The sequence below is a fragment of the Acyrthosiphon pisum genome, chromosome A2, assembly GCF_005508785.2.
Source record: "Acyrthosiphon pisum isolate AL4f chromosome A2, pea_aphid_22Mar2018_4r6ur, whole genome shotgun sequence".
Lineage (NCBI taxonomy): Eukaryota > Metazoa > Arthropoda > Insecta > Hemiptera > Aphididae > Acyrthosiphon > Acyrthosiphon pisum.
This window is the reverse complement of record NC_042495.1, coordinates 105,419,219-105,436,612: the sequence shown is the minus strand read 5'-3', so window position 1 is coordinate 105,436,612 and position 17,394 is coordinate 105,419,219. Positions and strand designations below refer to the sequence as shown.

General features: G+C 31.3%; 2 protein-coding genes across 2 annotated transcripts; one reads left to right on the top strand and one right to left on the bottom strand.

The window, feature by feature from the left end:
- The first annotated feature begins 266 nt into the window (after window positions 1-266).
- On the top strand, window positions 267-2,793 carry LOC100574940. Its single transcript, XM_003243957.4, has 2 exons — window positions 267-840; window positions 1,943-2,793. Exons 1-2 carry the CDS (start codon window positions 456-458, stop codon window positions 2,410-2,412), a joined length of 855 nt encoding a protein of 284 aa, XP_003244005.1. The 5' UTR covers window positions 267-455; the 3' UTR covers window positions 2,413-2,793.
- A 6,610-nt stretch (window positions 2,794-9,403) lies between these two features.
- Window positions 9,404-11,526, bottom strand: LOC100574851. The gene is made up of 2 exons (XM_003243956.4): window positions 10,992-11,526; window positions 9,404-9,819 (listed from the first exon to the last, which is right to left on the bottom strand). The coding sequence occupies exons 1-2, from the start codon at window positions 11,464-11,466 to the stop codon at window positions 9,479-9,481; spliced, it is 816 nt and encodes a 271-aa protein (XP_003244004.1). The 5' UTR covers window positions 11,467-11,526; the 3' UTR covers window positions 9,404-9,478.
- Between the last annotated feature and the right edge of the window lie 5,868 nt (window positions 11,527-17,394).

Genomic DNA, 17,394 nt, shown 5'->3' with positions numbered 1-17,394 from the left:
TGGGTCCTGATCGAAAGTGTGGTCGCGGTACGCCTACAATACTGCTGTACCCACATGACCGTCGCAACGTTTACGATTTAGAATTACAATGTGATACGTCCACGCGCACCTATAAATGATAGATATTTATGTCATTTTGCGGCAGTCTATTATAAATAATATATATTATAACGTCGCACGGAGTCCGCGTCGTCAGATTCTGTTCATTAGTCTCGCGCGACGAGTCGATCGGGCCAATTAAAGACGGACGATATATATAAAAAAAAAAAAAAAACCAAAAACCGAAAACTAATCGAAAAATAGAAACGGCACCCGACCGAAGTTATATATACGCGGACAGACGTCTGCGACCGCATCAGTGTGAGTTTCGACTCATCCGAACGACGACCTGAGCGACCGTATCGTTACGATTATATATTTATAATATAAAGTACTCGAGTATTTTGACGTCCAACATGTCCACCATACTCAAGTGGTGTCTCGTCGGGATCCTGGTCGTCGTGCGGTTTTCATCCGGTCACGGGGATTCCGTTCCGGAAAGGTCGTTCGGCGCGTTGCGGTGCACTTCCGCCGACGGTCCGGGCACGTGTCTGTTCAAAGGCCTCATCAAGAACGCCCTGCTTTACGCCGCGAGCCGACGGGAAGACGTCTCGGCTACCGCTGCCGATGATACCAAACTGGCCGACGGCGGAGGTGGCCATCTCCAGCAGCAGTCCAAAGGTATTGAGGAATACCTCATGGAGCAAATCCAGAACATATTCGGACTGTTTTCGTTCGGGTTCGATCTGCCATCCGAAGTCACCGCCCCGTGGTCGCTGCTCAAGTCTTCATTTCTCAACGGTGAGTTAACCAAGTCTGCAGATTCTCACGATAATCCTACTAATAGGAAGTTTTCTAATGCGTGTGCCTCTATAAAAATCCTTTACTTCGATTGAGCGGTATCCATGGTTAAAACTAATGGTACACCAGAGTGTTTGTACATATAATTACGTTCTTATTACACGAATAATATACCTCGACAATATTTATGTACACGGTATCCCTTATTGTTTTAAAATACTGATAATAGGAGATGATAAAATGATACATTTTAATAACAAATTATCAAGAATGCTATTTAAAATATAACCATTGTTACATAGTTTAACCAATGTGATACGTTTAGGAAACTTTAGATCGTAGCGAACGGACTGGGTAGTCAAATCGTACATGGTAACGTGCATATTGGAAACCCACTTTAAAACGTTCATACTCATAGAGGCCATTAAGGAGTATTGAGGGGTACTTTTGCTTCCCCCCTCAAAAAATTCTATATAAAAAAAAATTGTTTGTAGGTTAATTGTTTTTTGCTACCCCACAATTCTAGTGACACCCGCTCACGTTCATTCTAAACTCGTCAGCCTAAGTCGTACAAGTCGTAAGTCCCAAATGGTAAATTTTACAGAAGAAGAAAAAAACGTTTCAAATATTTTGTCGGTCTAATTCACTAATTCACAAAGGTCGTACCTATCTCCATACCTAATTCATTACAATTTTATAATACGGAGATACGACTTTTTGTAGGTCTTAAAGTCATTACTTCGGATATACAACAATTTCTAATTATTAATTTCATAAGAAATACAATTATGAAACTGAGGTTATGACTTTATCATTTGATGAGGTGTCTCTTCATAATTTTGATCACAAATTATCCCAAAATAAAAAAAAAAAAAAATTGAGTTATAACCAACCTAGGTCGATGTAGTCTTATTATAATCACCGGTTACGTATATGATATTATATTTTTCATAACCATATGTGGCATAACAATACACGGGATTAAAAACATCAAACAATTAAAAAATATAATATAATAATACGCTGATTATAATAATATAATTGTAAAGTTGTTTATAATCGAACTTGAGATGTTTTGACCGAAACCTTTGTCGGGTTGCAGGTAGAGGCAAAAAAAACAAGAACCTCGGCCCAATGCTGGCCGCCGGCGTGGCCGTGATGGCCGGCACGCTGCTTCCGCTGGCGTTCGGCGCGCTGTTCATGTTGGCCGGCAAAGCGATCATGACCAGCCTGTTGGCCATCACCATTTCCGGGATGCTGGGCCTGAAGTCGCTGTTCGGCAAACAGGAACAGGGCCACGTCAAGGCGTACTCCGCCCCGGCAGCGCACTTCACCGAGGCGCAGTTCGAACAGGAGCTGGGCGTGTACAAGGGCCAGACCGAGGCCAAGATGCACAGCTCGTCGGCCAACTACTACGCGGGGGAGTCCAACCCTCCGGGCGCGTATTTCAAGGGGGTGCGGCCACCCCAAATTCAGCACGACGACGACGGGCCCGAACAGCCGGCCGAGTATTACTCGCCGGGGGGCCCGATGGTGCCCAAAAAAATTGCCGTGGTCGAGAAAAACGACTAGATGACTGCAAATTGTATCCTCCATACAGTTAGGGACAATCATTTTTGCCGTGTTATATAATATTATTATAATTCATCGACGATTCGCGAACGCATAATTATTGTATTTATTATTATCATTATTGTTGTTGTTGTCGTCTTTGTCGTAGTCGTCATTTATGTCCATCGACACTGTCTGATCGTTATTATACGTATATTAATATTATATTAACACACGAATGATGCTTACGACGAAACGCGCAATTTGGTCTTTAATTTAGCGCACAGCTTATTAATTTATTGTAACTACTGGAGTGAGTAGTTTGTGGGGAAGGGGGTTGACAATAACAACAATAAGACTTTATTGTTAATGTGTACCAATTATAGTGTATAACTTTATATAAGTGATGTAATCATATTATAATATTATTTATTTGTACAATAAAGATTATACTATTTTATATATTATTTATTTATAATATCTGCTTGAAGACGGCTATTGAAGTCTTGAATATTTTTTTGTACTTGGAAAAGTAAACTTTTGGTAAGTCACTATCCGCTGTGGTGGATAACCCACCGGTTAAGACATTTCCAAGGGGCTCCTCTGGCCAAGTACGATATAATATGCTGATTGAATGGATTTCATCATGCATTTGGTAAATATAAGATGACGTGAATGCACTCGTGAAAAAAACCAGAGGTCCACATAATAATTATGTTATTCGGAGTCACTGGTATACCGAGGTTATTGTAATATCTCAACCATCGTCAACCCAAACGGGTTGTGAATGATGTAAACGTTATGTTTAAGATATTAATACATATTTCAATTTTTATAAATTTCGAGATGGGAGGATTTCTGAAGGAATTTAAAAATTAAGCCAAATAGATTACGGCATTGTTGAGTAACAATTTTGTAATAAAAAAAATTTCAAAAATGTAAGCTTTAATCAGAAAAAGGATTTTAAATATTTTTTAAAACGACGTTTAGGCATGTTACTTATATTTTAAAGTAAAAAGAGAATATTCAAACACCTCAAACTAAGTTTTACAATTTATTTAAATGGCTGTATAGCCCGTTATACAAAAAAAAAAAAAATAGAAAAATGTTACTTTTTTTTTTTTTAACTTAGTCGCTGGCGAGACCTGTTGAAGGGGTTTTACATACATTAAACAAAAATGTTTAAAAAAAGATTTTGAATTAAATATCATCAACACATAATGTTATGACTTTGAATTTTAAAATACTCCAACGATTGCAACATAGTGTTATAATAATATAGTTAATAAATCGAAATCGTAAAATAACTAAATAAAGACAGTTGGATAATAAATTATCTGAATAGTCGTAGGACTAGGCGTATTTTATGTGTAGGTACAAAATCATGTGCACGAGTTTTTCAATGGATTTCCTCTCGTGACGTCTATCATACGCTTTGTCTAATCTGTTCGTTGAACGAGTTCGACAAGCTATACGCTTAAAGTGTCACTTGTGACCTCTTTAAATTTAAATGTATGAAACAATATCAATAGCTTGACCGTCAATATCAATAGCTTGTATCGTATCAAATGTATCAGATGGGTATTCATTTTTCAACGATCTACCAAAACAATAGTAATAATACTTTTTATTATAATTTATAATAACACTGTATAATAACAAAAATAACAATTAACTGTTTTCAGATGATTATAGATCTACCAATCAGAGTATTGACGAGTGTGTTAATCATATAAAAATAGTATTATACATTTATAAGTTATAACTCCCACTAGACATTATATCTTTACCATTTCGAAAAAAGTAGGTGACTTGTGGTCAAATTATTTATTTTCATTGAATAAATAAGTGAAATTAAATAAGTATTAGTATTATTTTGACATATTATAATATTGTTTATAATTTTGCTTTATTTTACGTGCCTACGAACTAATTTATTCATCAGATTATGAAACGTATATTATTTATAATTTATTGCAATAGATTACATCTGCAGAGCGTAGTTGTAAAAGACTGAAAACAAATGTTTACATAATTATTATTATACATTATTATATTATAATAATATATCAACGTAAAAATATAAGTCGAAGTTGCATTTGAATAAGACAATATTAAAATTTATATGAAACTATTAGTTCTGCTTATGAATTTGAAAGTTAGCCATATCGTACGTGACATCCAATATTTGAAAAGCTAAAGACTGTTTTGACACACATCATATAATATATTATTTACTAAACGTATATGCTTTAAAATACTGTCGATAAACTATATCGATACGCTTTATGAATCTGAAATCGTATATTATAATAATATTATCTGAATTCAGTATTGGCGTTAAGGTTTTAGGTTATTAATATAATATCTGCATATTATGAATTATGATTTATTATTATGATTTATTACAGTATGTCCCAGAAGTATCACCCTTAGTATCTCCATGGAAAATCAATATATTTAAATGAAATTTTGTTTACAGCATTAAGTATGGACATATTCTGATTGAATAGCATAATATTCAAAAATTCAAAAATTATCAAAAATTTTATTTTTTGGCAAATAAGTTTTTTAATTTTCCAACATAGCCATTTTGTTGATCGTATTTTTTAAAACAGTTCAAGAACAAAAATTATTGAAATGTAATGAAAATTTCCCAAGTTAGAGCTAATTATTATTTTGAATTTCTAAGATTAATAGTTATGTTATCTAAGTATACGGCATTAGCAAAATACGATTATCAAAAATCATGCTGATTTTTCGGCTAAAATTAAAAATAATAATTAGCTCTAACTTGGGGGATTTTCATTAAATTTTAATATTTTGTCTTTTGAACTGTTTTAAAAAATACGATTAACAAAATGGCTATGTTGGAAAATTAAAAAACTAATTTCCCTAAAAAAAATTTTTGATAATTTTTGAATTTTTGAAAAAAAAAAATCAAATATTTTGTTATTTAGTTAGAATTTTCATACTTATTACTGTAAAAAAACTGCATTTGAATATAATAATTTTCCATGAAGATACTAAGGGTGATACGGGACTTCTGGGACATACTGTATAGTATATATTATTTATAATCATAAAAGTAAATATTAATATCACATAATATCACATAATATATTATATTACTATGTTTATATACATATGTTATTTATATGCATATTTTATGGTCAATAATCTTGATTTTTCTAAATTAATTACAACAATCAATCAATTGTAGCTAGTGAAGTATACCTACCTTTGCGTTGAAATCTATATATTATACGTATGTGTGCATGAGTGTCTTAACGATCCCCCACCACCATTTTCAGTGTTTCTAATAAGTAACTTTTTCTCATGTAGTAAGCCGCCAATAATGTCACTCTCATCACAACCACATACGACTGATATGTTCATTACAAACTGCATGAATATTTTATGATTGGTAGATAGACCGTATTTTTACATTGTGTAGAAATAAAATTAATCGAATCATCACGTTCAAATTGAACTGTATTTGCATACTGTATAAGTAATCTATTTTTTTTTTTTTTTTTTTTTTTAATAATATATTCAATCTGTTTACGATAAAAAACAATAAGTAATAAGGATATCATAGAAAAAGTATATACACACATAAATCACGTGAAGAGGAGACCGTTCATTCAGAACCTAAGAACATTTTGTTTCCCCTATTTTAGGAGGTATCTTGACCAGTTTCTTTTTAATCGACGGGGAATTTGTGGTAGTTGGTATGCTCGTTGAAGTTTTGTGGATATGTGCGGCCACCAGGTTAGCTTCTTATCTAAGGTAACACCGAGCTACCAGACGGAATCTTATAAATAATAATGTTGAAAAAAAAGTATGAATATTTTTGTTTTAATGTTCCATCAATAAGTATAAATAATTTGGTCTCAATCAAATACATATTATAATAAACTCCAAAGAAACCCCTTAGTGGCGGTTGACTAAACATTACTTCGTTATTTTTTTTTTTTTTTTGTGGTCTTAATATGCTCTGAATATCTATGTTATTATGTTATAGAAATGAACATTTCTTTTACCAATGAGTTGCATGATTAGAATAAACACTGTTTTAGATTAATTACTTTATAAAATATAAATGCATACATAAAATGTGCAATGATTGAAAAAACTTAACATATGGTGATAATCATAGTATTATATTGAAATAATATTAAATGCGAAGTGAGGGTGCAATCACTGTGAACTGCGAAGTACCAATTTAATATTTTAAATAAATGTTCTACATATTATTATTATATACAATAATATAAATAAACACCGAAAAAGTTAAAAATAATCATTGATTTTCTCGCGCTTGTGAGGGTATTGTATAGACGAAAACTTTTATTTTTCATTCGAATGTTATATATTTGTATTGTATCTTCTCACATCTATATTATTTTATGTATAAAACAAAATAGTTTTGTGGTTTTATGGTCGAGGTGATTCCAAAAACTAATGGCTCGATTCCACAAACCGAATATCAATGAATTGTATTGAATAAATAAAAAAAAATTGTATAAATGGTCTTGATCTCCTATAGATTATACAAATACAACCGAGCCAAATCCACTACCGGAAACCTAAATGGCAATCATAGGAATACACATGTCTGGGTTTACCGTGACTTTTTATAGAAATAGTGTAAATACAACTGCAGACAACTGTTACAGACCTAACAAATAAAATAACTTTTGTTTTACATTTTTAATCATTATTTAAAAATTATTTTTAATGATAATATAATTCATAAACACTTGCGCTTCAAAGACAGTTTACAATTTTTATTTTTATTCTTCAATACTTAAAATCATAAATTTGAATTTTATCAAATTTGTTTTAGAAATATTCAAAATATCCAATTTGTGTAGGTATCTTGGCTTTAGAAATACGTTGGTGGTAAAAACGTTTATTTAAGTAAAGTAGCTCATGTTTAAAGTAGTCAATTTTTAAAATACCCATCATAAATTAAACTAGTACTCATTTTTTTATTTTCCATTTTTCGGGTCTCTCTGTTACACCTCAATAATATGTATAATATATATATGTATATTATATGAATTAGGTATATAAGGTCACTATATAGATCAATAGATTATACCGTATTGTCAAAATGCGTTTAAAAAATGTATATATTTTAATGAAAGGAATGGATAAAGTAGTAAAATTATATAAAAAATTACACGGATGATAATAATAATGATTGTTGATATTATATTATTATTGTAAGGTTTGATTATATCACTATATTATATAGTGTACTATTGTGGATTTATGACACTATAGGTTAACATAGAGTAATAATATATTATATTCCAATAAATTTAAATTCGACTAATACAACGTATTACTAATAACTGCAGGTGCTTGCTGAATAATATTAGATAATTGAATATTAGGTTATTGAAAGCTCCATAGACTGCACGGAATATGCTATGCGATATGTACATCACGAAATTCTGCAATGCAGATAATAATATGTCACGCACTCATGCAAGATTGCAGAAATTACATAGCCAGAACATTTACCACTTATTTACCACTACTTTTTGTGAAGCTAGAATACTTATCACCTGTTATTGACACCATTGTTATAAAAAAAAAATCTGGAGAGTCTTATTCCCAATGCCACCTCCTCCCCAAAACTGGGCATGGCACTGGTCTGAAGACGTATCTGTGAATTTTGAAAACATTAGCAATAATAACGATCGCAATCGGTTCATGTCGAATGGGATCGATTCGACTAGTCTCACTTGAAAATATTTGCAACGTTACCAGTAAGTACAAGTACGGCTGAGAGATCGGTTACCACACTACGGCGAATTAAAACCTATTGCCGAAACACAATAGGACAGTCACGTTTAAATGGTCTGCCAAATTTTCACATACAACGAGAAATACAAATTAAAGAATCCGAATTAACAGTTCTTTCTGAAAAGGAACTCAGGAAACTCAAATTTTAAACTGATTTGTCATAGTATTTAGTTATAAAGATAATTATAAATATTAAATATTAAATACATAATTATATAACATATATTATATGGTAATAATAAATAAAAGAGATTATTTAAACATTAGTTTTAATTGTTTACTTGTGCGTAATTATTAAGCCCCCCCCCCAAAAAAAAAAACAAAAATTCTGGGTACGCGCCTGTATAATATTATATAAATCGATACTAAATCAGGAATTCAGGTTTTGCCGAATGAAAACTTGCTATGTCACTAGTGTGCCGGAGATTGAAAATTAATACTGACATATTCTTAAAGAAAAAAAAAAACAATTTCGATCTCGAGACACTCGGACACGTGTGGGCTGTCACACATAATAATATTATTATATTTATCTACAGTTCTACACCATATTAATATAATGTGATATGATATTATAACTGTGGTGTACTCAATATTTTTTCATATCGATAAAATATGTGGCGGCCACATTATTATTTTGTATTATACATATACCTATACTTCACACACAATTTGATAAGTCGGCCGGGCGGCCACACTCATTATTATTATAGATCGCACGTATCATCACACATTATGTAGTAAAATATGTGTCGCTGAAACATATTATTATGGTTGTATGTTATGGGTTAGGTCGATAACCGTGAACACACGCGGTCGTCAAAAACAGTAACCAATGCAGACACGTCTTATATAGGTACCCAGATATCAATATAATATAAATAATGATTTTTCGGTTTTATTTGCAACAAAAAAATGTGTACATAATTGTTTATTATACTATTGTTTGTAAAGGTGTATAAAATTATTAAAATTTTTGAATATCAATTTATATAATAAAGTTGTAATAATTTAGCTAATCACATAACAATGTCGTATCGTATAATAAATTATTAATATAATAAATAAACATTAAAAATGCCGTAATAAATAATAATATTATACATGAGTTGTATAATAATATGAGGAGCTGTACAATATTATTTTCTTAGCGTTTACATAAGCTTACAATAAATATATTATAAATTCAATTAATAATAAATATATTAGGTGTACCGCGGTAGGTATGAAAAATAAAATAATATTATGGCCCTACAACTTATTATTATAGCCCGTCGGCCGATGGAGTGGGCGTCGGGGGGGTTTCCGCGGGCGGCGGCGGGCCGTAAGCCATGGCGTGGGCCCTCAGCGAACGGCCGTGCGGGCCGTGGCCGCCCTGCGACGGCACGTTGATCACCTCGTACGTTGTGCCGCTGTGGCTGCCGCCGCCCGACGCCAGTTTCTTCAGCGCCAGTATGGCGGACAGCATGAGCGCGAGCATGCTGGTCATCAGCGCCTTGCCACTCATCATAGCCAGCGCGCCCAGCTTGATCGGCAACAGCGTGCCGGCCACCATCATGGCGCCCATGAGCAGTGGTCCCGCATACTTGTCTTTCTTGCCCCTTGCTGAAACAGCCACAAAAATGGTTTATTATTAATTTCAATAAGGGTCGTCTCAGGGTATCGCGATGAATCCATATCAATGTCATATTATCTCGAATCTCGATAACTCAGAAACCTTGATAACTTGAATTTTTTCTCGCCCCTTGAAGTGTAATTGATTTATATTCATTATCCCCCTTGAGATTCAAGTTATTGAAACACGACTGTATTTTCGTGGTCGTTTCTTGCCGATACGCCTCCTGATGGTGGGAACCAACAATTATTTCATAGTGGCTATTTTGAGTTGAAACGCGACTGGCGAGATAATTTAATGTATTTTCTATTTTTTTTCCAAAATGTATAATATTAACTATCTTTACATTTCACGCGTATGTCATAACGTTTACCGAAGAAATTGAGCATGGACAGTATATTTTATAGGTATATTTTGTAAATAAAATTAGTAATAATAACAACTATTTAATTCCAAATTTTGATTATTTATTAACTTACTAAAAAATACTCAAATAAAAGCCATCGTGCTAACATTTTAGTTTTATGATTTATTAAATAGTAAAATGTTATTGATAATATTAATAAAATAGTTGTATTTTATTTAAACTTTTTAGATTACATACTTATTAAACACGAATAATTCGAATGATTAGAGACTTTGTGGAAGTTAATTATATATGTAAGTACAAACACCTTATCATATTAATATGTTATTACTCACGACTATAATGACTAGGATTTCAATTCAAAATGGAAAAAACCTTTGAAAAACTAATTTGACCATAAAAATATCCAGAAGACATTACCCAAAAATTATTTAATTCTTGAGCAAACGAAAATACATCCCCACTTAACAAAATAAACGCGATTACCGCGATGGAACACGAACTGATCAATATTAGTTGTTATTGATTTGAGTCTCGGATGCAACAAAAACGTTAATCGCACTGTAGTTTGATAAAAATAGTATCGATGTATCGAAATCATACATTTGGTATGATCGAAAAATAATAAATGATCGCAATAAAATGTCTTAAGTTAATATTTTGAATTGCCAATCAATATAGTATATTCAATCAATAATATGCACTAAAAATTAAAAAAATAATGCATGTTGCACTAAAATGCGGGCCCTACTCATGACTTAAAAATATTTTAAAATTATTATTCGGATTAGGTACCTTCGATGAGGGTGCTCTTGAGCGATTCCAACAAGTGGGCGGGCGCCCGGACGCTGATGGCGCGGGACTTGACGAACGCCGTCAGCGAGTCGACAAGCGCAGATTCGCCCCCGACCGGCGCAGAAGCGGCGTCGATGTCAGTGGCCGTCCGCGGTGGTGCTGGTGACGGCGATGGCTGTGGCGCCGGGTCAGATTCACTGGCGGCGTTCTTGACGAGCGTCACGCAACCGGGAACCAGGTCGACGGGATCGGCGGACCGGGCCAGGGCGTCGACGCCGGCGGCCGCGGCGTGCATCAGACAATCGACGGTGTCCGGGGCGGCCGAGCACTGGGATGCCGCCTTGACCACGGCCAACGGGACGACGGCTGCACCGGCGACCTGCAAGCACGTCGTCTGCAGCAGCAGCAACGACGCGACCACGACGCACAAACACTCCGACCGGGTCGCTGCGAACATAAACGATGACGACGACATGTTTACTTCTTCGTTTGTTTGTTTGTTTGTATGTTTGTCCGTTTGTTACTGTCCGTCCGGCTTTCCGTTAACGTATGACTCGTGTCTTTGCGGGACGTCCATATTTATGTGACGACGACCGCGGCCGTTGTTTTTTTTTTTTACTCTCGTCCGTCGACGGTGTGCACCTAATCGTCACTCTGTGTTTGCTATCGCCGGGCCGCGATAATCGCCTGCCGCGTCTCAGCGACCGCAAACAGAAACGAAAGAGAGAGAGAGAGAGAGAGAGAGAGATACAGGCAGACGGATTATTGGCGACAGAAAAAAAAAGAACGTATCCGACCCTCCGTGACGACCGATGCGAAAGTACAATAATAATCCTAATAATAATAATAATAATATGATAGACCGCTGCCACAGTGCACCGATATCGTAAAATATTATCGTTGCACTTAAATATTGCACCGTCCCGAGTCAACTGCTGAGGTATATTACTATAGTTGCACTCAAATATTGCATCGTCCCGAGAGGCTAAGTCGGCTGCTGATGATATAGTCGGGTAGCATGAACAATCACTAAACATTAATTAACGAATGGTGATCTAGTGGTCCCTTAAACATGATTTATTGGCCCAAAATAAATGGCCCACGATTGGTCCATTAAATTAATCGACCCGGCATATGTAAGTATAAATTGTAACTTAGGACTGTGGATTATTGAACTGAGAAAATTTGCAACAAATTCTATAACACCTACATTTTAAATCAACCTTTGTCAGGATTGCGTTTGCATTATAGTGCATTATAGTAAATATTATCACATGTTGTCCGATGAGTTTTTTATCGTTATTTTTACTCATTGGATTTAATGTTATAGTAACGCTGACAATATAACTAAAACCTCAAATATTCATAATGCACCTAAAATTCAACTTTCAACAATAAAAAACCAACTGCCTTACAACAGCTTAATCACAATCACCTTTAAAAAACATTAGCCAAAAAAAAAATGTGTGCAATGTTAAAGCCTTTAGGATGTTAATAAATTGCATGCTCGTGTTTTTAGTATTCCAAACATTTAATACGTGTGTTATTTTACCACTTCATTGAATTTATTAACGATTTAATGAGGCAAAATTAATTTAAATGCCTGCAGTATACCTATAATGTTATACAAATTTGAAAAAAAATTGACCGAACTTGATTATTCTATACGAAAACAACACACAAATGTATTAAATTCAAAGCTCTGCTATATTCAACGCAAACTATCTGAACTCGCTATAAATATTATATTGTAGCTGCAAGGAGTGATGCAAATTTGTATAACACACATTGCCCAGTATTATAGACGCTGCATAGAATTAGCATGTAATTCCAATAGAGTTTTTAATAATTTAAAATTCACTATTTTAAATTTACTATATTAAATTTTAACATTTACTGCAAACGCACAATTTTCCATCTTTTTTTTTTTATAATTATGAAATGTTATTATTTATTTGAATTTGTAAACGCAATGTGTATGAAATGTATGTTATTTTCAAAATTAAATAGTTTTAAATTCTATATATTTTCTATATATTTGAGGAACTATGTATGATATGTGTTAAACATAATATAATGTATTAACGGTATGATAATATATCATAAAATAATATTAGTATATTAGTATATTTTAGGACACAAATTATAATTTTACCAGATTGTAACCACATAATATAATAAAATATGTATAAAACACAAAAACAGAATAAAATACCTTAATTTTACATCACTAGGTCCAAGCGTAGGTATTATAGTATTTGTTCAATGTGCATACAGAAATAAATTGATTTAGTGTTTAAATTCGTTATTTCATTATTGTCCTACTTAGAATACCATAATATAGTAATACGTACAATATATAAACGTACACTAATAACTATATAGGAGGTCTTGTTCAGTGATTATTACTTGTTTGATGGGTACCAATATACCTAAATGTTGGGTGTTGACAAATACACTATAGTAACTACCTAGAGATGTAAGCTTGAAAATTTTAAATTAAAAATTTTTTTTTTCATTGAAAATTTCTGAAAATTTTCAACTTTCAACTTTCAACTTTCAACTTTCTTTGAAAACTTGAAAACTTGTTTTTTTTTGTACTTTTCTCAAATTAATTAATTTTTAAGTTTAAATATACATTGTAATTCAAGTATAACGTCAGGGTCAAACAAAACACTTATAATAAAAAAATATATAATTTGGGTAAATTCAAGGAAGTGACTCAAACAATAAATTACAACCGTTAAAAATTGAAAAATCAATAATTGTAACAAAACGATTATACACTCATAATTTATACTGAAGTAAAAATACAAAATTTTTAATAAAAGATAAAAAATGCACATTTATTACCGAGTTAAATATTATATATTTATATAGGTAATAGGTATATACTATATATATTAATTAATGATTTGTATTTTGAATTTACTATATTATGTTCATTAGAATACCAACATCATATTAAAATGGGTAAATGGTAATAAAAGTACATATTTTAAAATATAATTATGAAGGTTAAATATACTACAAGTTAGTAGTTACCACTATATAATATCAAACGATTTATTTGATAAGAAATTAATATGATAATAAATTACAAAATTTTCACCAAAAAAAGTTTTCATGAAAATTTACATCACTATACCTACCCATTACAAGTTATAACAATGATGTTTATTAAATAACGTGATGATAACTGGTTAAATGATTTAATTAATAATAATATTGTTTGACATAGGTAGCCCATAGGTATACACTACACGTACGACATATTTTATGATTATTATAATATAACGTGGTAAAATAGCTATATTTGTATTTTGTTGAAAACATAATAATTGGTCAAAAATCATAGGATAGTCAGATGGTCAGGGTGGCAAATACTTCTGAATACGTCGTCCCCGCCGGAAATATAAAACGTATAATGTTTACAATTCAGCTGCAGACAGATTTGTTGCTTGTTGCGCGAGTACCTTTACCTATACACATTTTTTAGAAGCTACCATCGTTCAACGACGTTAACTCTAAATGTATAACATCGCGAAATTGATTACAGTAGGTTAAGACAGTAGTTAAATTTGTTTTGAGTCGGACACCCGTGAAAGTTTACACAACTAGATCACACCGACTTCGTCGCATGTGCGGTTAAAATACGACGTGTGCTGTTCGATTGGTATGCGAAATTATTATAATAGAAAATTATTGGTTTTCTTTTTCTATTTTTTTTTCTTCTATAATATGTCAATGAAAACAATATAATTCACACCACTTTATATATGTATTTTATTATTTATAATTTATATTGTTATATTGTAATCGCGTAGAGTAGCGCAAATCGTGATCAAGACTAGGTACAACATTACAAATTAAAGTTTTTATTTTGTAGCCTATAACTTAACACGTGAACTTTTACGCATTAAAAAGCCAAAGAAGTATCTGCGCTGTATAGGAACTAAAGTGTGGCTCATTATTGAGTAGGTCATGTGATAGTATAGTACCTAATAGATGTGTTGAATTTGATATGATAATTCAAAATACAAATACGAAAAAAGATTCTGAACAGAATATTTCTATTTCTATGGATGTTTCATTATAATATATATTTTTTTCTATTAGTAATGCTACCATTAATAATAATTATAATATTACTAGCTATTAAATATCGAAGTCAATACCAACGTGCCGTAGAAAAGTGTGAATAAATTCGTGGAAACAACTCAATCGAAATAAAATGTTATAAAATATTATTTTAGTTGGATTTAAATATGGATCTAAATACGTATTCTACTTAATTTATGTTTAATATCTAATTTCATCAAAATCTGAAATTGATTTGTCTATAAAAAAATATTCTACTACTTATTTATTTTCAATATTTTTAAATTGTTATAAAAACAACTGTTTATGTGGATACTTGTATTACATACATTTTAAATATTTTTGATCAAGCAAAACAAATTGATATAATAATTGATAAAAAAATAATTTGTAATATAAAATTTCTATACATATAGCTTAACATTAGTATAGATGTTCTGAAAATAATAGAAAATTATAATTTAAGTAATAATTAAATTTTTCAAGATTTTGCATTTAATATTTTTTGAAGAATATTATAAAAATATAGTTATTACTTATTACACGTTTGTATATTCAATGTCATCAAAAATTAAAATTCAGTCGCCCAATAAAAATTAATGTAGCTTTATAACTTATGCTTAACTTGTATTTTAATTTCTAGTAAAAAAAAAAATGAATCTATTGTTTTTAAGATGTTAAATTCGAAATTGTAGGTATTAGTTATTAAAAACAAAATATTTTAAAGATGGTTTTGATGAGCTTTTAAAAATTTTAACTTTAAACGTATACAAAAAAAAAACAAAGTTTTTTCGATAACTTGTAATAATTTCAGTAATAACAACTATAATTAAGGACCTTGTATTCAATTTCCAACCTTTTTCACTCGCAAACAAAAATTAATTTATTATAAATAAATCGAAATGAAAATTTGAAAATTGTCTACATATATCATAAAAAGGACCAACATCATTTATATGATGTCTCACGTCTATAAAATGCAGATACAAATATAAGGTTACAATATTTTGAGTTATTATTTTTGAATTAAAACAATAATATATAAAATCGGTTTTATTATAAACGTATTTTTCATAAAAATCTTATTTTCCCCCTATTGGATTTTTATATTTCTCGATTATTTTGAAAGCTATTGGGAATCATTACTTTTGACCCACCGAAGTGGCAGCTAAATTTAATTCGGTAGCTAATCATTAATCTCTGACGACTACCGGACATAAGAAATGTTTTCTACTCCAAATGATAAAGACATAGGTACGCAAAAAAAGACATTGTTATAAAACCAATATTATATTGTGTTCTTATCTGTCACCTCAAAATCTTAGATTATCAAAACACTATAATACTAAATGATAACTTTTTTTTAAAATTAGATAGTTATTATTTAGCAATACATTTTGTATTATTTTGTGTTAATTACAAAAAGTAGCGTTGTAGCAGTACGTAATATGTTGTATCTATGTTTTTATTCTTCAATAAGTGCGATGACGACATTCTAAAATATTTTACAACTAATGAATTTGTATTTGGAAATAAGAGTGTCATTATTATAAAAATCAACTTTACAGAAAATAATTCTCTGGGAGACTACCTAATTAATAATCAGAAATAAATCTTGCTCGGCATTGTTAAAAATCGAAAGCTATGTAGCCAGAAATAGAGTTTGCAATATAATATTATAATTTTGAAGAAAGAAAATGTAAATTTCAAAGGATTTCAAGAAACTAAAACCTCACATACAAAATACGTGTATTATAATATCATCTGAGTATCAATAAACTTAACGCCTTATACTTTCGAAACGCAACAGTCTTCTCATCAATGTGGGACATTTTATCTTTGATTAACTAACAGGTGTTTCATAGACAATACTGTTTATGTACCAACTAATTATTATTGTATATACACGAACAAATTACCACACAACTTTGACACCACACTAGGACTAAGCCAAATTTCAACAGCTAGATAATGATATGTTTAGAATTAAATATAGGCAACCAAGTTAAAAAAATATTAAGTTAATAACAAAAATTGTAAATGATTGAGACAATTACAAACTACATGTTTTAAAAGTACTTAATAATATATAAAATGACATCGTAATTTATCGACTTTTATAATATTAAAAAAAATTCAAATTAATATTTTATTAAAATGTTGACCAAAATACTACTTTTATGACAGCTATATATTATTATATGAAATATGAAGGATTTTTATTTATGCTAATTTTTAACATTTAATTTTTTTATCTGTTTTAAATACATGACATTAGGTGACCTATTAATGTGCCAAAAGT

Coding starts and splice junctions, on each gene's coding strand:
- LOC100574851 (XM_003243956.4), bottom strand. CDS start 11,466: ATGTCGTCGTCATCGTTTATGTTCGCAGCGACCCGGTCGGAGTGTTTG. Junction 9,820..10,991: donor CAAGAGCACCCTCATCGAAG/GTACCTAATCCG, acceptor TGGCTGTTTCAG/CAAGGGGCAAGAAAGACAAG.
- LOC100574940 (XM_003243957.4), top strand. CDS start 456: ATGTCCACCATACTCAAGTGGTGTCTCGTCGGGATCCTGGTCGTCGTG. Junction 841..1,942: donor CAAGTCTTCATTTCTCAACG/GTGAGTTAACCA, acceptor GTCGGGTTGCAG/GTAGAGGCAAAAAAAACAAG.